This window comes from Bos javanicus, chromosome 1 (assembly GCF_032452875.1).
Source record: "Bos javanicus breed banteng chromosome 1, ARS-OSU_banteng_1.0, whole genome shotgun sequence".
NCBI lineage: Eukaryota > Metazoa > Chordata > Mammalia > Artiodactyla > Bovidae > Bos > Bos javanicus.
The window spans coordinates 99,837,399-99,859,968 of NC_083868.1; the positions used below are offsets into that span (position 1 = coordinate 99,837,399).

Genomic DNA, 22,570 nt, shown 5'->3' on the forward strand with positions numbered 1-22,570 from the left:
GTTTTCCCAGGGACAGAGGACCCCATAGCTGCCGTCTATGGGGGCACACAGAGTCGGACACAGCTGATGCGACATAGCAGCAGCAGCAGCATTCTAACTTACTCTAAGTGCACTTAATAGCATTACTTACTGAGTTTTTAGGTATCACTTTTCATTTTCAAATCACTTTTTCCACATAAACTAATTGGTATTACACAGTATTTTGATAGCATCACAAGGGTGAGGATCTGTGATGACAGCTTCCCTTAATGCCTTTTTTATGACTAAAGGGCAAGACAGTGGAAGAGTTGAAAGTTAGCATCTTAAGGAATGGACAGACATGATCAAATTGTCCTTTTTATCCCTCAACATATCATCTAAAAGTAATTTTAAATATTTTGCTACCAATCCTCAAACTCATTGAGAATATTTAAAACAAATCATTTATTTTGTCAGTTCTTTCCATCCACTAGCTTGATATTTTAAAAACTTTTTCATCATAAACCCATCATTTCCTTTTCTCTCTTCAAGAAATGAGGAACACATTTTTATCTACCAGGTAATTTGATTTCAAGGAAATGGCTTTACTTTTACCTTTTGCTCGGGCATTCTCAGGAACTCTGGCATTCTACAGTTTAACCAGAAATGAGTTACATCTTGGTTTAGAAACAAAGTGTGAATTGTTTGAACCTCCAGTATGGAAGACTGCAGGTCCATAAATGTCACTTGCTATATTTTGGCCACCTCATGCGAAGAGTTGACTCATTGGAAAAGACCCTGATGCTGGGAGGGATTGGGGGCAGGAGGAGAAGGAGACAACAGAGGATGAGATGGCTGGATGGCATCACTGACTCGATGGACATGAGTTTGAGTGAACTCCAGGAGTTGGTGATAGACAGGGAGGCCTGGTGTGCTGCGATTCATAGGGTCGCAAAGAGTCGGACATGACTGAGCAACTGAACTGAACTGAATCTCCAGATTAAAATCTTAAAGCAATACTTTAAATACAAGGACAGAATGTACTTCTTTATATGTCTTTCTTTAAAGCCTTAAAACTGAAGAAGATACCTGGATGTAATGTGGAAATGACAAAGCAATTTTCAGGGTAGAAATACTTTATTTTGATTGTATTGTAATGACATTATGGAATGTCCATGATTTGAAGATATAATTATAGTGCTCTGTAGTATCCTTCATGTGTTATACTACTGTTTTATTAAGTCAAGTTATAATAACTCTTAGCATTTTCTTTTTTAATTTTTTTCTCTCTTTTTTTTTTCTAATTTTATTTTATTTTTAAACTTTACATAATTGTATTAGTTTTGCCAAATATCAAAATGAATCCACCACAGGTATACATGTGCTCCCCATCCTGAACCCTCCTCCCACCTCCCTCCCCATACCATCCCTCTGGGTCATCCCAGTGCACTAGCCCCAAGCATCCAGTATGGTGCATCGAACCTGGACTGGCAACTCGTTTCTTACATGATATTTTACATGTTTCAATGCCATTCTCCCAAATCTTCCCACCCTCTCCCTCTCCCACAGAGTCCATAAGACTGTTCTATACGTCAGTGTCTCTTTTGCTGTCTCGTACACCGGGTTATTGTTACCATCTTTCTAAATTCCATATATATGCGTTAGTATACTGTATTTATGTTTTTCCTTCTGGCTTACTTCACTCTGTATAATAGGCTCCAGTTTCATCCACCTCATTAGAACTGATTCAAATGTATTCTTTTTAATGGCTGAGTAATACTCCATTGTGTATATGTACCACAGCTTTCTTATCCATTCATCTGCTGATGGACATCTAGGTTGCTTCCATGTCCTGGCTATTATAAACAGTGCTGCGATGAACATTGGGGTACACGTGTCTCTTTCAATTCTGGTTTCCTCAGTGTGTATGCCCAGCAGTGGGATTGCTGGATCATAAGGCAGTTCTATTTCCAGTTTTTTAAGGAATCTCCACACTGTTCTCCATAGTGGCTGTACTAGTTTGCATTCCCACCAACAGTGTAAGAGGGTTCCCTTTTCTCCACACCCTCTCCAGCATTTATTATTTGTAGACTTTTGGATCACAGCCATTCTGACTGGTGTGAAATGGTACCTCATAGTGGTTTTGATTTGCATTTCTCTGATAATGAGTGATGTTGAGCATCTTTTCATGTGTTTGTTAGCCATCTGTATGTCTTCTTTGGAGAAATGTCTATTTAGTTCTTTGGCCCATTTTTTGATTGGGTCGTTTATTTTTCTGGAGTTGAGCTGTAGGAGTTGCTTGTATATTTTTGAGATTAGTTGTTTGTCAGTTGTTTCATTTGCTATTATTTTCTCCCATTCTGAAGGCTGCCTTTTCACCTTGCTAATAGTTTCCTTTGATGTGCAGAAGCTTTTAAGGTTAATTAGGTCCCATTTGTTTATTTTTGCTTTTATTTCCAATATTCTGGGAGGTGGGTCATAGAGGATCCTGCTGTGATGTATGTCAGAGAGTGTTTTGCCTATGTTCTCCTCTAGGAGTATAACTCTTAGCATTTTCTGTAAACAAAGGGAATTGTTTCATTGAGGATGCTCCTGATAAGGACATTATCCTCAGATTTTATACTGCTGGTACTTCTAGTAAAGTAGTAGTATTAATGTAGCAAGTGATCAGCAAACTTTATGCTCCTGAAATTAATTGCTCCCCAGTGAGGTTCAAAGGGGCTTCCCCAGTGGCTCAGTGGTAAATAATCTGCCTGCAATGCAGGAGACACAGGAGACTCGGGTTCTATCTCTGAGTCAGGAAGATCCCCTGGAGGAGGAAATGGCAACCCACTCCAATGTTCTTGCCAGGAAAATCCCATGGATAGAGGAGCCTTGTGGTCTACAGTCCATAGGGTTACAAAGAGTTGGACACGAGCGAGTGACTGCACATGCATGCACACAATGAGGCTCAATAAATGTAATTGGTAATGGAAAGAACTTCAAATCAGATAATAGAAAAAACCTGGCATACATATGGCAGTGTAGCTTAGTGGAAAAGAAAGATTGTTGTTTGCTGTTCAGTTGCTAAGTTGTAACCCCATGGACTTTGCAACCCCATGGACTGCAGCATGCCAAGCTTCCCTGTTCTTTACTATCTCCCTCAGTTTGCTCAAACTTATGTCTATTGGGTCAGTGATGCCATCCAACCATCTCATCCTCTGTCTCCTTCTCCTCCTGCCCTCAATCTTTCCCACAATCAGGGTCTTTTCCAATGAGATAGCTCTTCACTTCAGGTGGCCAAAGTATTGGAGTTTCAGCTTCAGCACCAGTCCTTCCAGTGAATATTCAGGACTGATTTCCTTTAGGATTGACTGGCTTGATCTCCTTGCTGTCCAAGGGACTCTCAAGAGTCTTCTCCAAAACCAAAATTCAGAAGCATCAGTTCTTCAGTGCTCAGCTTTCTTTATAGTCCAACTCTCACATCCATACATGACTACTGGAAAAACCATAGCTTTAACTATACAGACCTGTGTCAGTAAAGTGATGTCTCAGCTTTTTAATATACCATCTAGGTTGGTCATAGCTTTTCTTCCAAGGAGCAAACATCTTTAAATTTTGTGGAAAAGAAAGGTGCAGTAGTACAAATGAAAAGCTCACAGCCAGTCAGATGGCACTCAGTCTCATCTCTATCCTCAATTAGCCACATGACCTAGGGTGATATGGCTTTTGGACTATTTCCTCATCAGTAAATTTGGGATATCTACCCACATCAAGGCATGGTTTGATACCTGGTAGTGGAAGGGATTTAAAAACATTACTCTAATAATACTTTTAAGTAATCCATAGATTGAGGGAGATTACATGATGGGGGATGAGCAAGAAACAACAGTCCAGGTGAATTCTGGGCTGAGTGGAGAAGTAGACCATTTTGGCCCTTAGCAGTCCTTTTGTGTTTCACATTTCACAGCACACTGTATGGTGAATTATTCTTCTGCCTGGAGCTCCTTTCTAAAAGTCTCCTTTGCATTATCAGAGCCCCTTCTTTTTTCCTTAGAAATTGTGTTCTGATTGGCATTGACTAGTAGAAACTTGGCATCAAAACTCAGCTAAACTCATTTACTTTAAGAAGTAGAAACTAAAAAGACAAGCCCAAACTCAGGTTCGGCTGCTCACCAATTGAAAGTCAATGCTTGAGAGACAAGTGCTGGCAAGAAAGGAAGTGCCTTATTCAGGAAGCCTGCATCCTGGGGTAGAAGGTAGACTTGTGTTCCAGAACCAACTCCAAAGATTCTGCTTGGCCTTGAAAGCTTTTAAAGGGAAAAAGGAGACATCATCTCTTTTAATCATTGAGGTAGGGGGTTAGATTCATCACTATCTCCCACTGCGTGCAGACTCGTGGACTCCTTGTGATCTTTCTTTAGATGCTGTCTCGTTCCCGTAGGTAGCTTGAGGGATTACGGAAGGGGAAGCTGGGGAAAAGATCTACTTCGCTGTTAATTACTTACCCTTCATTTCTATTTCTTTGATCTAAGAAAAGAATCAACAGATTAGACAAGGCACTGTGTGATCAAAGGATTTGGAAGGTGTGCTTGACTAGGAGATGAGTAGAGCATGGGAAAGCCTGGTTTAAAGGTTAGTTACAATATAGCTTTTCTAAAGTGACAAGACAAAAGGGGCCTCCTGCAGAGAGTGGCTTCCTGCAAAGAGCTATTTCCTGCCAAGAGATACTTACATGGGCATTGATTAACACAAAGCATATGCATCATTAGTAATAGGAACTTTAAGAATCATTTGAGAAAGCAGGTGAAAGTTTTGCAATCCCAAATTACCTTGTTGCTAGAGATTTCTCATTTGATTTCTTCAGATCTATTATTGTTGGGCTTCATGAATAGAGGTGGGGAGGTTGGGGAGGTTCCTCAAATCCTGATATTTTATACAAACTTTTGTGTGTGCACATCTTTTTGATGGAGAGGGTCTACAGCTTTCATCAGATTGCCAAAGGAGCATTTGATCTCCCAAATTTTGAGAAAATGAAAGTGTTAGTTGCTCAGTTGTGTCCAACTCTTTGCAACCCTATGGATCGTAGCCCGCCAGGCTCATCTGTCCACGGGATTCTCCAGGCAGGAATACTGGAGTGTATAGACATTCCCTTCTCCAGGGGATCTTTCCAATCTAGGGATTGAACCTGGGTCTCCTGCACTGCAGGTGAATTCTTTACTGTCTGAGCCACCAGGGAATGGTTTAATTCTCTAGAGTATAGAAGGAGAGCCTTGCTCTTAGTAATGTATTCTGCTGCTGCTGCTGCTAAGTTGCTTCAGTCATGTCCGACTCTGTGCGACCCCATAGACGACAGCCCACCAGGCTCCCCTGTCCCTGGGATTCTCCAGGCAAGAGTACTGGAGTGGGGTGCCATTACCTTCTCCAAGTAATGTATTCTAGTGTCTTGCTACTCAAAGTGTGATCATCACCAAAGAGCATCACCAGCCACAACTGGGGATTGTTAGAAATGCAGCATCTTAGATTTTCTGAATGAATATCTGCATTTTAACACCAGTTTCTAGGTGACTGTTTTGCTTATTACAATATGAGAAGCCCTGTTCCAGTGGTCAAGAGGTCAGGTCTGAATTTGTACTCTGGCTCTGCCAAATGCTAGTTGTCCTGAGCCTGGATCTTTAATATAGTATGCTATATAACATTAAACCAAACTTAGAGGCTAAATGCTTGGGCTCCAGTCCAGAGTTTGACAACAATCAGTTGTTGACTTTTGCCAAATACTTGAATCTGCACAGGTGTCTATTTTTCAGTCTGTAAAATAAAGAAGTAGATAAGTCCTCTTTCAGTCCTGAATTCTGGAGTTTACCTTTTGTTTCCCACCCATGTGTTTTGTTACTGCTCAGACTGTAAAGAAATGCAATGTGAGAGACCTGGGTTGGATCCCTGGGTTGGGAAGATGCCTTGGAGGAGGGCGTGGCAACCCCCTCCAGGATTCTTACCTGGAGAATCCCATGGACAGAGGAGCCTGTCAGGCTACATTCCACAGGGTCTCAAAGAGTCGAACACGACTGAAGCAACTTAGCACACACAAAGCACAACCATGTTAAGACATATATTTCATAGTGAAATAGCTATGAAATATGTTAAATTAAGCTATTCACATGTCAATTGCAGTTGTTTTAGTTGCTAAGTTGTGTCTAAGTTAGCTCTTCCCTTTTAGTTTATTAAGTGTATTGTATTAAGTGTATAATGTATAATAAGTGTATTATTAAGTGTATTGAGCTACAGTTCTGCCTCTCAGAATACTTGCCTTTACTAATTTGGAAATATATATATATTCATATATATGTATGCATATATGTATACATACATTTATATAAAGCAAATTAAATTCTTCCAACCAAAATAGTAGGACTGTTTCCAAGTTAGTTACTAGTAAGTTAGCTTGCCATTTCCAGCACAGCCAACAATACAAATACTGTGGCTCTCACGTGGAGAAAGAACTTTTAAAATAATCTTAAAATGAGAGAGGACATAAGACTCCTGTGTTGCAGAAAAAAGGACTTCATTATTCACAGCACAGCAACCCCCATAAGTATCAGCATATTCATGTCAGTTCCCCTTGACACTCAGGTCTCACAGAGGCAAAGCAGAGAGTTGCAGATGAATGCCTGCACAGTGGGTTATGTTATAGGAAAAGAACCCTGAGCTTACAGAATCTGAATCTTCTGCAGTGGGCAGGATGCATGCTGTCTTTGGCTCCAGAGTTATTTTTGGTAGTAAATTTGTCTATCGTTTGCTACAGAAAAAGAGGCAAATATGAGACTGCCATGTCTCATATTCTAAGGTGTTTTCTATGCAAACACTCTTGACAAGATAGTGAGGAACAGTGCAGTCAAGGATTAGTTTAATAAGAAGTGCAAGAATTCTAGTGATCCCTGAGAATTGTATTACAAGAGTGTTAGCTCTTGATGCTGGATAATAAACAGATCAGAAACATTTTCAAGAGCCGTTCTATTAAAACAACTTGTCTTAAGCTGTACGGAGTTACAACATCCCTCTTTGTGTGAGGCAGAAATTTGGGTTTGAGATCAAATTGGAAATCTTTCACCTTGGGGCACAAATATATTGTCTCAGCCAAATGTGAAAGAAAACTGTCATCTAACCATGGAGGGAATAGTGGTGAGAAGTTTGTGGCAGAGCAGCTGTGTCTTTTGGAGCCTGTGAGTCTATAGGAACTCACAGGTCTTTCTGACAAAAGACAACAGAATCATTCTTCTTGCTTGTGGGGTTTTGCTGCTCATCTAGTGTATCCTTGCCTGGACAATCCCATGGGCAGCGAAGCCTGGCGGGTTGCAGTCTGTGGGGTCGCAGAGTCGGACGTGACTAAACACGCATGGTCCTCTCATACTCCTATTACTAGATCATCAAGAACAGGAAAACTGCCAATCGACCTAGATTTCTAGCTGTGAATCTTGGCAGAGCTTCAAGTCCTGGCCACCCCACTCTCAAACTTTCTAGACCAGTCAAAACATAAGTAAACCAATGGTTTGGGCATGAGCTGGACCTTGAGAGTAGCAGATGTTTGCTCAACTCCTGTTTGCCTACTTTAGACCCAGGAAGAAGCACCGAGCATTTTAGCCAGTTACTTATATCTCCAGAATCCCATGTAATTATTGATTCATATTGTTTCCTGTCATGTGTTCTAATTAAAATTTTTTAAGCTATCCTTGAGGTGGAAGAAAAGTCTGATTGCAGATTTTTTGGTAAGTTTTTACTCTAAGTTTTTTGGTGGGAGAAGCAGTTAGTGAGGTGTTTTCTAAGTATCAGGTTGTATCATCATAATATGAGTTTAATTTTTAACCTCATGTATTAAAATAATACTGTTCTCCCTGTGTCTTGTGAGAAATCAACTAAAGATTGTTTTTTTTCTTTTTTCTTTGCTCAGTTACTTACAATGCATCTTTAGATGCTATTATTTCCAGTACAACCAGCAATACAAATACCGTGGTGCTGGCCTGGAGAGAGAAATCTAAAAAGCATCTTAAAATGACATCCTTCAACATTGCCCAGGGCATTCATGGTTTTGATTACCACTCTCAGCTCAATTTAATTGGTATGTAAAATAAATCACGATAACTATGAGAGACTCCTGAATAGTTTGCTATGCATATTTGCATGCATGGGGCCTCTTCACCTTGTTGCTTTTATTGCCGGAGAGACCAGCTTGAGTAGCTCACATTTTATTACCTGAGAATGTCTGATAATGATGCATTAAGATGTGCAGCATATATGAACTACATTGGGGTGAAAATATGAGAAAGTGCTCCAATGCTTTAATGAGCCTTTTGCTCAGCATTGGTGGGGAATGTAAAATGACATAGAGAAAGAAGACTATTTGTGCAGTATCTGCCTTCTGCCATCTTCTTAGCATAACCAAATGCTCAACCCAAACAATGGAGAAAGAAATGGCAACCCCCTCCAGTATTCTTGCCTGGAGAATCCCATGGACAGAGGAGCCTGGCAGGCCACACTGTATGGGGTTACAAGCAGTTGGACATGGCCGAGTGACTATCACTCACTCACTCTACCCAAATACATCATTTTCTTTGTTCATGTACACACACACACACACACATACACTCACTAGAGAAATGTAAAATGTAGAACATTTTCTAATCACCTTTCAGAATATAACTTCTGATGCTTTTTGAAAATTTTCAAACTTGCCCTTTAGCATACTAAGGGAATTTTCTTTAAGTAAATTTTTATTGGAGTACATTTGCTTTACAATATTGTGTTAGTTTCTGCTGTATAGCAAAATGAATTATCTATAACATATAGATATATCCCCTCTTCTTTGGATTTCCTTCCCATTTAGGTCACCACAGAGCATTGAGTCAAGTTCTCTCTGCTACGCAGTAGGTTCTCAGCTATCTATCTTACACAAACTAGTGTATATATGTCATTCCCAACCTCCCAGTTCATTCCACACTCCCCTTCCCCACTTGCTATCCATACATTTGTTCTCTACATCTGTGTCTCTATTTGTACTTTGCAAATGGGTTCATCCATACCATTTTTCTAGAGTCCACATATGTGTTAATATACACAATATATATTTTTTCTTTTTGACTTACTCTACTCTGTATGATAGCCTCTAGGTCCATCCACATCTCTGCAAAAGGCACAATTTCATTCCTTTTATGGCTGAGAAATATTCCACTGTATATATGTGCCACATCTTTATCCACTCCTCTGTTGAAGGACATTTAGAGGAGAGCTCTTTTTTATATGTAAATTTTAGCTGAGGAAATAAGCAATAAAGATTTTCAGGTGTTGTCTATTTAAATAAATTTTAGGCATTTTGAAAACTGATAATTTGATTTATATGATATTAGTTCAAATATGAAAAGTGAGGTGTTATTCTAAACATTGATAGGGTAGTTACAGAGAATGAATACACATGGCCTACAGAATGGGTCTTATTGACCCTCTTTCAAAAGCTGTCATTTATATAAAGAGTATTGATATCAGCTAAGGGGCTGAATCTCTAAAATTCCCAACAATCATAGCTGCCATTCATGATAAAAGAGACTGACTTCGAAGTCAGAGATAGGCGAACAGCAAACTTTCAAGGAGGATTGTAGATTTATTAGAGAAAGCTGGATGAGTTAGTGAATTGGGCTTAAAAGGACTCAAATATCAACCGGTGCCTTGGTTCATTATTATTTCAGCCCCTTTGTATTGATCTCTAACATATACCTGGCCCACTGCTGGAATTACATGTTACTGTATGTAGTAATACTCAGGGTAAAATTTATCATTTACTAATTTCATACTATGGAGTAAAGACTTGAAACAAAAGTATATTTAGTTCCTCTTATTTCTGTAACCCTGGGCTATTAATCCAAATAGGGGTCTGACATTTATGGCAACTCCATAAATGCGAATAGATTCAGCTCTTCAGTTAGCCCTAAAAATGGGAACAGCAGAGAGGGCTCCGCTGAATTTCCTCAGAACTGAAGAAGCACAGGCACCGTGCTCCCAGTTTCTGATGCACGCCCTGAATATAATTAATTTGTATTTTTTTAAAAGCCTTATTCTTTCAATAGAGCAGGTCAAACATATATTTCTGCTGCTCATTTGCTTACAAATTCTTGATTATTTACATGACAGTGAAAAATAATTGATTTCCTTATAGTTTTTCATTAATTTGGAAACTTTAAATATTGTTTTAGTTCTCTCTTACTCCTGGGATAACTTTAATGTGATCTGCATTCCTAGGCTGTGCAGGCTGGAGAGGGAAACACTGGGACCGGGAGGAAGAACTTTCTGTCCTCCTGCTTGGGCTGCTGGCACCTTTTAAAGAAACTGTTGTCCTTTTACCCCATGCAGACCCATCTCCCATACACCTTCCATTTCAACTACTTCCAGTGTTAGAACTCATGCCCTATTAGCCTGGACTGTTGCACAATGATAGAATTTTCCTTCCTTCAAAACAAAGGTGTGTTAATGCTGAGAAGGCTTTTATCAGCCTATGGTGATATAGTATGTGATATACTCATTTCAAAAAGAAAGTGTTGTGGGGTATTCCTATTACTAAAAACATTTTTTTTTCTTTCTAATTCTGATTAGCAACTGCTGGCATTGACAATAAAGTTTGCCTTTGGAACCCCTATGTTGTCTCTAAGCCGGCTGGTGTCCTTTGGGGTCACTCAGCCAGTGTGATAGCTGTCCAGTTCTTTGCTGCAAGAAAACAACTTTTCAGCTTCTCCAGAGATAAAGTAAGTAACAGTGTACATTCAGTTTATTTAGTTCTGCCTCCCCACTTCCTACCCAAATCTATCTTTGGTTTGAAATTCCTCTTAGAGATGGTATAGATTTTTAAAATATAGTGACTTACTACTATGGTTTGGAAATCTATATTTAAAAAAAAGATATTGATGATAATTTAGGATCGTCCTGGGCAACTGGATGAGTTATTTCATTAAAAATTTTTTTCAAACCGTGTGCTCATAAATTAAATCCTTATTAATGAGCTTTCAATGGGTTGTTTTAAAAGTTTCCAAAGTATTCATTAACCCAATTAAAAAAAAAACAGAAATGGGAATGATAAATGTTACTTTGATAAGATATGGATGAATAGGATTACAGATGTAGGAAATGGACTTGTGGACACAGTGGGGGTCGGAGAGGATGGGAAGAATGGAGAGTGGCATTGACGTACATGCACTACCATGTGTGAAATAGATAGCTAGTTGGTGCTCCTGGTAAAGAACCCACCTGCCAATGCAGGGTCAGGAAGATCCCACTGAGGAGGGTACTGCAACCCACTCCAGTATTCTTGCCTGGAGAATCCCATAGAGAGAGGAGCCTGGCAGGCTGCAGTCTATAGTGTCCCACAGAGTTGGACACGACTGAAGAGACAACATGTGTGCAGTGGGAAGCTGGTGTAAAACACATATGTCCTCTGTGATGACCTAGAAGGGTGGAATGGAAGGGTGGGAGGGAGACTCAAGAGGGAAAGGACATGTGTATATATGTATATAGCTGATTCACATTCTTGTACAGCAGAAACTAACACAACACTGCAAAGCAATTACATTCAAATTAAAAAATATGGAATAGACACAATCAACCAGCGTTGCTTTGCTATTGAAGAGTCTCATAAGTTAAAAATCAAAGTTAATCTGCAGGATATTACATTAAGAAATTTCAGTTAAATATGTCTGTCCATTCTATTTGATGACATTGATACATATTCTATATAGGGTGGAAAAAACATTGTACCAGAATCAGATAGTCTGGGTTATACCTTGACCACATTATTTACTACTCATATCTCCCAGGTAAATTTCTTATCTCTAATAATCTAGTCATTTGTTCCCCTGTAAAGCTTCTGTTTTACATAATGCCTGACATAGATCCAGTAAACACGTGATAGATTTCAATAAACCTGATTGTGAGAACACGGATAGGCTATACACTTATTGGGGACAGCCCTTGAGAGTTTTTCAGTGACTCGGACTTTTAACTTTATTCGGAAGTGATACACGTATTTGTGAAAATTAAATAGAATATAATAGAAATTCACCTCAACTCCTTAGCCTCACCTTATGAATAAAGGGAAACAATGGAAACAGTGAGAGATTTTATTTTGGGGGGCTCCAAAATCACTGCCGATGGTGAAAGCTGCCATGAAATTAAAAGGTGCTTGCTCCTTGGAAGAAAAGATATGACCAATCTAGACAGCATATTAAAAAGCAGAGACATTACTTTGACAACAAAGGTCCGTCTAGTCAAAGCCATGGTTTTTCCAGTAGTCATGTATGGATGTAAGAGTTGAACTATAAAGAAAGCTGAGGGCGTTTTTGAACCGTGGTGTTAGAGAAGATGCTTGAGAGTCCCTTGGACTGCAAGGAGATCCAACCAGTCTGTCATTAAGGAAATCAGTCTTGACTATTCATTGGAAGGGCTGATGCTGAAGCTGAAGCTCCAATATTTTGGACACCTGATGCGAGAAGCTGACTCATTTGAAAAGACCCTGATGCTGGGAAAGATTGAAGGCAAGAGGAGAAGGGAATGACATAAGATGACATGGTTGGGTGGCATCACCGACTCAATGGACATGAGTTTGAGCAAGATCTGGGTGTTGATGATGGACAGGGAGGCCTGGCATGCTGCAGCCCATGGGGTCACAAAGAGTTGGACATGACTGAGCGACTGAACTGAACTGATACATAAGTCCTGCCAAACTTGCTTATTTTAGTATATTATGTATCAGACTGTAAATCTCCTTCACCACTGAACTACCAATTCCAGTTGATTCTGCCATCAAATATATTCATCAACTTCACCTCTCTCTCAGCTGCCACAACTCTAATCCAAAATCTCATCTTCTTTTGAATTATCTCACCCAAACCATGGCAAATTTTTCCTAACATGTCTTTCTTCTTGCAGATGGGTCTCATTTCAATCTGGCTTCCATCCTGCTAATTCAGTGGTTTGTAAGAAAAATTCTTCAACAGCTTCTCTTACCCTCATTCTAAATGTCAGCACTAAAATTCTTAAGCTTTTCTATAAAACTCATCCCCAGACCAGGCCCAGCTCACTTCCTGCTTTTCTCTTCTGTTCATTCGGTGTTGCAGCCATATCACGCTTTGTTCCCACCATGCTGCATCATGATTCTGCTGCATGCCTGCTCTCTGTCTTCAGGTCCCTCTCCTCCATGCTCGACTGGCAAAAGCCTATTTATCCGTGAAGTTTCAGACTTTTTTGGAGTCTTTCATGGAGACCTAGGTGTTTGTTTCTCTGCACTCCCACACACCTGTGTCCCTTCTTAGAGCATGTGTCCTGTTGTACTGAAGTTGTTAGTTTGCTGTCTTAAGCTGGGTCGTATCTTTTCAGCTTGTGTATTGGCATCAGTCATAGTGCTTTGCACCTCGCAGCGTTTGTTCAGTGGTTATTCGTTGACAGTTTAAAGTGAAGACATATTACTGTGAATATCAAGTCACAAAGAAACTCAGAATGAAAACTCTTCTGATGCCTTAGTCTTATTTAGTTGTTCTATTTCCTAACGTCTTTTAGCTCTAACTCCTATTATTGAATTTCACACAATCTGACAAGTATACTTGAAGATTGTATATGTATATTGTGTCTTTCACTAGATTTTGAGTGCTTAAAGGCAAAGATTATTTGCTGAATTCATTTCTTTGAATTTTTTTTGTTGATGTGTATTGTGGTTGTTTATTTAGTCGCTAAGTCGTGTCTGACTCTGTGACCCTGTATACTATAGCCTGCCAGTCTCCTCTGTCCATGGGATTTCCCAGGCAACAATACTGGAGGGGGTTGCCATTTTCTTCTCCAGGGCATCTTCCTGACCCAGGGATCGAATCTGTCTCCTGCATTTGCAGGCGGATTCTTTACCACTGAGCCATGAGGGAAGCCCACCATACACATAGTAGGTCCTTAATAAATCTTAGTTAAGGAAGTAAATCTTTATCAGAGCTAAGTATGAAGGAAATAACAGATATTTTATCATTACAGAATTCCCTGAAAGGTGGTATACCTTTAGAAGCAAGTGGAAAAAAATGTTCTTAGAGTCAGAATTAATTGCATATAGCTATCATCAATGTTAAGACTGCCTGGTCTCTTTAAAGGCAATTTTATCATCCTATTTTTGCTTTGACTTTTAAATCATTATGGTGTAATAAAGCTTGTCATGCTGTCTTTCACATTAGTCTAAATCCATTTCACTTCGATAAATGCATAATAATCTTAGCCTGTATGTCTTCACAATACATAACAGGTTTTCAGCTACCAGGTTAATCTTTGGCTTTATTGTCATAAAATTCTTCTGTATATTTTATAGGACTAGGGTTAATTTAGGGAATGGGGAAAATGAAAGAAAGCATTCTTTTTTCAAAAAGTCTTTGATTGAACCATATTTATGCCTATGAATTGCTAATTAGAGGATTTTCAAATCAAAGCAATTTAGATCTAAATAACTTCCTCCAATAATGACCTGAGACTTCAATTGTTTTTTTTGGAAAACTGCAGTACTGTGCTTTCCAATGATGATTAAACAATAAATTTATCTGTAGAATTTAATATTATACTAAGCAATAGTCCAATTGCATTTTGTTTCTGAGCCCTAAATTGTCTCATAAAATGGTAATCACTGATTGATGGCACGGCCCTGCTGGGAACCAATAACTTGGTCATTTAAAGGAGGAATCACCATGGGAAGTAAAAGGATTTTCAAAGCCTCTGGGAAATACCTCTGCTGGGGGTTGACATTCCAACCAGGAAATCTGATTAGGCTTTTCTATTGCTCCTAACTCCTCTCTTAGGCTGCTCATCCTGAATTGGCCACCAGAATCAGATCAGTTTGTAACTTAATATTTTGTTTGAGGTTTTGATTTTTTCCAGAGTGTGGTTTCTATACTGTGGTCCCACGGTTGGGAAGGAAAATACAAAGGCTCTTGTGCTGGTGACTAGTTCTTACCTGTCTGTCTTCCTTTCTCTCCTGCATACCCTTTCTCCTCAAATTTCCTCCATCCATCTAGAGACAAAGCCGGTTTCATTTTGTTTAAATTGTACAAGTAAACAGATTAATGATCTTTTGTAGAAATTGCAAACGAGGAAGCAAGTTGGAAAGAAGTAAATATTCCTTTTCTTCACCCTCTTAAAATCAATTCCTCTTCCAAGAAATAGCTATTATTAACACTTGATCTGTATAGTCTCGCATTTTTATCATATACTTACATATTATAGTATTGATATGTTACATTTTAATATGTGGTGGTGTCATAATTTGTCATTTATGTACCATCTTATGTGTGTATACAAATTCAAAGTACTATTTATTATTACTTTTATATAAATGGCATCACATGATATATATTTTTCTGCCGCCTCCTTTTCCCTAAACAATATCTCCTGCAGATCTTTCATTATGAGTGTACATATACCTGATTTTTTTTCCTGCTGCATAATAATTCATAGAATGGATGGTCAACCTTAATTATTCAATCACATGTTGATTATAAGAGATACCGTGTCTATGATACCTACACACACATGCACATACACATCTTTAAGACCACATAAGTTGATTTCTTTGTGATATGTTCCTAGAGATGAATTTCTAGAAATGATGCTATTGGGCCAACAGGGATTCAATTCTTAAAGAATGATTTAGATCCAGAATTTGTGTCAATTGGTATATTCATCAGAGGTGTGTAAAGGTGTAAAGGTATTTGTTTCCCTGCACTCTTGGTAATGATGTGTGTGTGTGTGTGTGTTGTGTGCTCAGTCATGTCTGACTCGTTGACACTCCACGGACTGTAGCCCTCCAGGCTCCTTTTTCCAAGGAATTTTTCAGGCAAGAACACCGGAGTGGATAGCCATTTCCTACTCCAAGGGATCCTCCTGAGCCAGGGATCGAACCCTCACCTCTTGTATCTCCAGCATTGGCAAGTGGATTCTTTACCACTCCGCCACGTGAGAAGATCCTTTGGTAATGACAGATACCATTAATGTGCTCATTCTTTTGTGAATCTAATGGACAAAAAATTAGAATGAATTTCTTCAATTATTTACTGACCATTTCTATTTCTATTTTTTATGGTGCATTATCTGATCATGTTCTTTATTTTTTTTCATGATTTTAAAAAACTTTATTTATTTTTAGTCGGAGGATAATTGCTTTAAAATGTTGGATTGGTTTCTGTCTTACATCAACATGAATCAGCCGTAGGTATACATATGTCCCCTGTCTCTTGAACCTACCACCTCCCACCCCATCCCACCCCTTTAGGTTGTCATTGAACACCAACTTGAGCTTCCTGTGTCACATAGCAAATTCCCACTGGCTATTTGTTTTACACATGGTAAGGTATGTATTTCAGTGCTGCTCCCTTAATTCATCCTATCCCCTCCTTCTCCCACTGTGTCCACAAGTCTGTTCTCTATGTCTGTGTCTCTTTTGCTGCCCTTTAAATTCTTTTATCTTATTAACTGAACTCAGGACTATACTATCAGCAGTTGTAGTTTGGAAAATAAATTGATTATCCCTTATTATATATGATGCAAGTATTTCGCCTCTGTCAAGCATACTGCTTTTAACTTTGTTCATGTGAGTTTTAAAAAATTATTGTATTTATTTATGTATTGCTGTGCTGGATCTTCATTGCTACCTGCAGGCTTTCTCAGTTTTCAGTGTGAGGGCCTCTTACTGCAATGGCTTCTCTTGTTACAGAGCACAGGCAGGCTCTAGAGTGCTCAGGCTTCAATAGTTGTGGCACATGGGCTCAGTAGTTGTGGTGTAAGAGCTTAGCTGTTCTTCCACATGTGGGATCTTCCCAGGCCGGGGATTGAACCAGTGTCCCCTGCATTGCAAGGTGGATTCTTAACCACAGGATCCCCAGGAAAGACCTGTTTATGTGATTTTTATCATTCAAAAGTTTTGTTTTTGCAAAACTGAGTCTAAGAAATGATTTTCTTTATGGCTCTGGATTTTGTATCTAGCTTAAGAATGTGTTCCACACATCATATTTATAGAGGTGTTCTCCTTTGGTTTCAGCTAATACTTTTTATATTGTTGATTTTTTTTGCATTTAATTTTGCAGTTTATTTTTATGTAAATTTTTTGTTCTACAAATGGGTATCCAGGAGGTTTTTGAATAATTGTTTTGAATAATTTGTTCCCTGGTGGCTCAGATAGTAAAGAGTCTGCCTGCAGTGTGGGAGACCCCAGTTCGATCCTTGGGTCCAGAAAATCCCCTGGAGAAGGACATGGCAACCCATTCCAGTATTCTTGCCTGGAAAATCCCATGGATGGAGGAGCCTGGCAAGCTACAGTCCATGAGGTCGAAAAGAGTCCGACATAACTGAGTGACTTTACTTTCACTCACTGGTTTCAAATTCCATTGTTATTATTTGAATTTCCATGTATACATGAATTTGTTCTTGGATGCTTTATTCTTTCCATTAGTCTGTCTTTTCTTGCATGCATATATCACTGTTTTAACCAGCATAGTTTTTTTATATGTTGTGATACCTGGCAGAGAAATTCCTACTTCTGTTTTTTTATTTTAATTTTAACAACCCCCTGGCATTCCAATCCCAAAGAAAGGCAATGCCAAAGAATGCTCAAACTACTGCACAACTGCACTCATCTCACATGCTAGTAAAGTAATGCTCAAAATTCTCCAAGCCAGGCTTCAACAATACATGAACCATGAACTTCCAGATGTTCAAGCTGGTTTTAGAAAAGGCAGAGGAACCAAAGATCAAATTGCCAACATCCTCTGGATCATCAAAACAGCAAGCGTTCCAGAAAAATGTCTATTTCTGCTTTATTGACTATGCCAAAGCCTTTGACTGTGTGGATCACAATAAACTGTGGAAAACTCTTCAAGAGATGGGAATACCAGACTGCCTGACCTGCCTCTTGAGAAACCTGTATGCAGGTCAGGAAGCAACAGTTAGAACTGGACATGGAACAACAGACTGGTTCCAAATAGGAAAAGGAGTACGTCAAGGCTGTATATTGTCACTGTGCTTATTTAACTCATCTGCATCATGGGAACATCATGAGTACATCATGGGAAACGCTGGACTGGAAGAAGCACAAGCTGGAATCACGATTGCTGGGAGAAATATCAATCACCTCAGATATGCAGATGACATCACCCTTATTGCAGAAAGTGAAGAAGAACTAAAGAGCCTCTTGATGAAAGTGAAAGATGGGAGTGAAAAAGTTGGCCTAAAGCTCAGCATTCAGAAAAACTAAGATCATGGCATCTGGTCCCATTACTTCATGGCAAATAGATGGGGAAACAGTGGAAAGAGGGGCTGACTTTATGTTTTTGGGCTCCAAAATCACTACAGATGGTGATATCAGCCATGTAATTAAAAGATGCTTACTCCTTGGAAGGAAAGTTATGATCAACCTAGATAGCATATTGAAAACAGAGACATTACTTTGTCAACAAAGGTCTATCTAGTCCAGGCTATGGTTTTTCCAGTAATTATGTACAGATATGAGAGTTGGGCTATAAAGAAAGCTGAGTGCTGAAGAATTGATGCTTTTGAACTGTGGTGTTGGAGAAGACTCTTGAGAGTCCCTTGGACTGCAAGGAGATCCAACCAGTCCATCCTAAAGGAGATCAGTCCTGGGGGTTCATTGGAAGGACTGATGTTGAAACTGAAACTCCAATACTTTGGCTACCTCATGCGACGGGCTGATTCATTTGAAAAGACCCTAATGCTGGGAAAGATTGAGGGCAGGGGGAGAAGGGGACTACAGGATGAGATGGTTGGATGGTATCACTGACCCAATATAAATGAGTTTGGGTAAACTCTGGGAGTTGGTGATGGACAGGGAGGCCTGGAGTGCTGTGGTTCATGGGGTCGCAAAGAGTTGGACACAACTGAGCGACTGAACTGAACTGAACTGAACTGGCATTTTATCTTTCTAAGTAAATGTTAGGATCAGTATTCATGTTCCCTGAAAAACTGCAGTAATTTTTGAATTGGATTTCCCTTGATTTTGAACATGACATCGTTAAAATACTGAGAATACATATTCTGTATTGTACTTATTGATTCTTTTAATGGTCTTTCCAGAAAAATTGTACACTAAGTTTCCATTCCTTGTTGAGGTTTTTCCTCCACATTTCAGAAGGCATTTTGTCATATTCTTGACTTTTATGGGGGTGTTTATAATGGGATGTGCCCACTTTCTATATAACCTATGCATTTAGTTTTTAAATGTAACAATTTTTTTTCTAAAACATTTTTTGACTGCCTGTTAATTGTATATACTCTTTTGTTGTTTGCTCATTTGGGGGATTTTGACTTTTAGCTCTTTAATTTCATTTTAATTACTGCATTTTCTTATCAGATAATTTTAATACCTGGAGTCATTGGAGAACCAAATTTGATATTTGCTATTCAGGTGATTCTCCCACATGGTGACATGTTTCCTTTTTATGTCTGGTTATCCTTTATTGTTACCTCATTTTTGGTTGTTCCTAAACTATAGACATTCTGAAGAATGAAATTGAAAATGCTTTCCTCCAGAGAAGATTTGTGTTTGTTTCTGCAATATGGAAGTAAAGAAAGCTATTGTCCTGAGGCTACTGCATTTCCTTTTTCTTTGTCCCTTTAATTGAGCAATCTTGCTTCAGTGCCTCCGTTGTCCTGCTGGTCCAAGGCTTAGGCTCCTGGTTATAGTCTCTTCATGTATGCATACTGTTCACTGTCTCCATATTAAGTTTGCTTCTTATACCTCTTTCTTTTTTTGGACCTGTGGAGATTGTTTTCAATCCCTGAAGATCCAGCAAGGCGACAGAAATTATGTTTTAGTCATAGCTATTTTTCTTTGAAGCAGTAAAGCCCCCTACAAAAACCTAGTCTGCCGTGATACTTGAACCAGAGTTCCCTTATTTTAGTTGGTTTTCATTTACTTTCTTCAAAAAAGGTTGTTAGTATAACTATTGAGCTTAAAAAAAGAAAGAAGTTTAAAGTGTTTATGTTTACTTTGTGAAATAAAAAAGAGAGAGTAATCTTTAAAACACCAAGTTTGAAAATTTCTGTTTAAAGCCTGGGAAAAAAAACCTGGTTATGTTTTTCAGTGTTATGTGAGTAATGATAATAGCCAAAAAATCAATTTAACTGAAGTTTTAAAATCCCCAAGTGAATTTTGTTCTGGAAAAAAAAAAAAAAAGCAGCCTTTGAAACAAAATGTTGATGTTAGTTAAATTTATTGCCGAACTTGAACTGGGAAATTAGTGAGATTTTTTTCAAAACAATTCATAGTGTTAAGAAGCATTTTGACTTTTTCAAGGTCAGTGATAGAATACCAAACAGACACACAATAGAAATCTGTGTCTTAGAGCTGTATGTCTTCTCTCATTTTTATTGAAAAGGATGAAAAAAAAAAAAAAGATGATAATGGCTATGGTAACAATTTAAGGGTGAATAGCACAACAGATTTTAATTTCCAACTAATATCTTAAATTAGATCTCATCCTGGGGGGAAAAATGGCAAAAATATTTCTTAAAAGAAGATCTGTTATATGAGTTAAAGATAAAAACACTAACTGAGGTGTTCAGTAGAATACTATTGCTAGCATATATCATGTCAAACAAAATTGCCTCTAAACATTCACTGATTATGCCTTTGTGGATTATCCCAAGGCTGAAATTCTAAATAAATAGACTTGTTAATACATAAAGGTATATTCAGAAGAGCCAATGCCCTCAGTTCCTGTTATCCTATTATCTGCAAGTAGGCTATCCATTTTTGTGGATTATCCTGGAGAGCTGAGCTGCTGCACTGCTGTCTTCAAAATCCCCTAGTGCTATATTCTCTCTCTGTCTCTCTTTCTTATTGTCATTTTATATCTATGCCCTGCAGGATGGCAGGACTTAGTAGCAAATGTTTGATGCAGTCAAACAAGTCTCATTTAGATACAGTTGTCTGTCTTCTACTTTTTTCTCATTTTTCTATCATTATTAGGAAACTTTACAGCTTTTCCCCAACCGCTTTGAATAAAATTTGAACATGTTGCTAATATGTAAATAATACTGGTTTGGTTTTAAAAAGTGCACTGAAAACAGATTCTATATCCATCCATACATCTATTTGTGCATCCAACCTTCCCACTTAATAAGTTACCCACTTAATAAATCTAATATTTATAGGATAAAAAAAGTTTTATTTATTTATTTATTATAGTTGTATTAGGCTTCCCCAATGGCTTGGCAATAAAGAATCCACCTGCAAAGCCCAAGCCACAGAAGATGCGGATTCCATCCCTAGGTCAGGAAGATGCACTGGAGGAGAGCATGGAAATCCATTCCTGTATTCTTGCCTGGGAAATCCCATGGACAGAGGAGCCTGGCGGGCTCAGGTCCATGGGGTTGCAAACATTATAGTTTTGTTATGCCTGTGTGAAATGATTCTGCCCATCTCTAGCAGGGACAAGAAAGAAATTCCTCAGTAAAATTAGACTACATTTCTTTAACCCAATTTTCACAATACCCTTTCTTGAAACTGCTTCCATTTTGTTATTTTGGAACCTATAGATAATGGATCGAGCAATTTCAGTACATTCCAAAAAAAAATGGTAGAATTTCAAAGCTGGCAGGGGCCCATTCTGTATAAAGATGAGGAAATGGAAAGGTAATATAATACACCTAAACGGACAGACCTGAGTAGTATTAAAATGAGGATCAGCGTGTCTGGAGTCTCCATCTTTGATTTCTAGTGCTAGTTATGATTTGTACTGGATTTGCTTTCATAATCCTGCATTATCAAGTGGTAGCAAGATAAAGATTAAGTAGAAAGATGTCTTCATCATTATGTGAAAAGCTAAATTCTGTCTTGATATATAATCACAAGCTTGGATATTTATTCCTCCTAATACTATAAAAATGGAGATGAAATAAAGAGCCGTGCATAAATCATTTCAAGGACTAGACTTAGTAAGTCTGTGTTTGGACAAGCATCACAAGTTCTCAGGTATCGTGATGAAAATAGAAGGTACAGTTTAGATGAGAATTTATGGAAAATATAAATTAAAAAATAATCATTTATCCAATGATAATTTTTAAGTCTGGATGTTTGTCCAGTTCTTTATTTTACCTACTAAGAATAAAGGAAACATCTCTAAGATATTTGGAATGGAAAATGATATTAAATATACTCCTTTCTGAAATGTGGCATAACCCTCTTCCAGAAGTCAACATGAACATAAAAAAGAGGAAAATGAAGAATTCTCAATAATAAATAGTTATTTAAGTGATATTTTGCAAAGAAAATAGAATTAATGTGAGATATTTTTCATGATTAAAGAGATATAGGCTGATTAGGGGAGCACAGTTATCTGGCTTTTAAAGCCAAGTCACATGATATTACTTATTTAACTTATATGCAGAGTACATCATGGGACACGCTGGGCTGCAGGAAGCACAAGCTGGAATCAAGATTGCCAGGAGAAATATCAATAACCACAGATATGCAGATGACACCACCCTTATGGCAGATAGTGAAGAGGAACTAAAAAGCCTCTTGATGAAGGTGAAAGAGGAGAGTGAAAAAGTTGGCTTAAAGCTCAAC

At 38.4% G+C, this 22,570-nt stretch overlaps 1 protein-coding gene across 2 annotated transcripts in view; it reads left to right on the forward strand.

The window, feature by feature from the left end:
* Positions 1–22,570, forward strand: part of WDR49 (WD repeat domain 49) — a 169,329-nt gene that overhangs the window by 46,987 nt on the left and 99,772 nt on the right. For both annotated transcript variants that reach the window (XM_061416711.1, XM_061416703.1), the window contains exons 6-7: positions 7,883–8,050; positions 10,573–10,721. In XM_061416711.1, the coding sequence (XP_061272695.1) occupies positions 7,883–8,050; positions 10,573–10,721 (317 nt within the window). The remainder of the gene's footprint in view (positions 1–7,882; positions 8,051–10,572; positions 10,722–22,570) is intronic.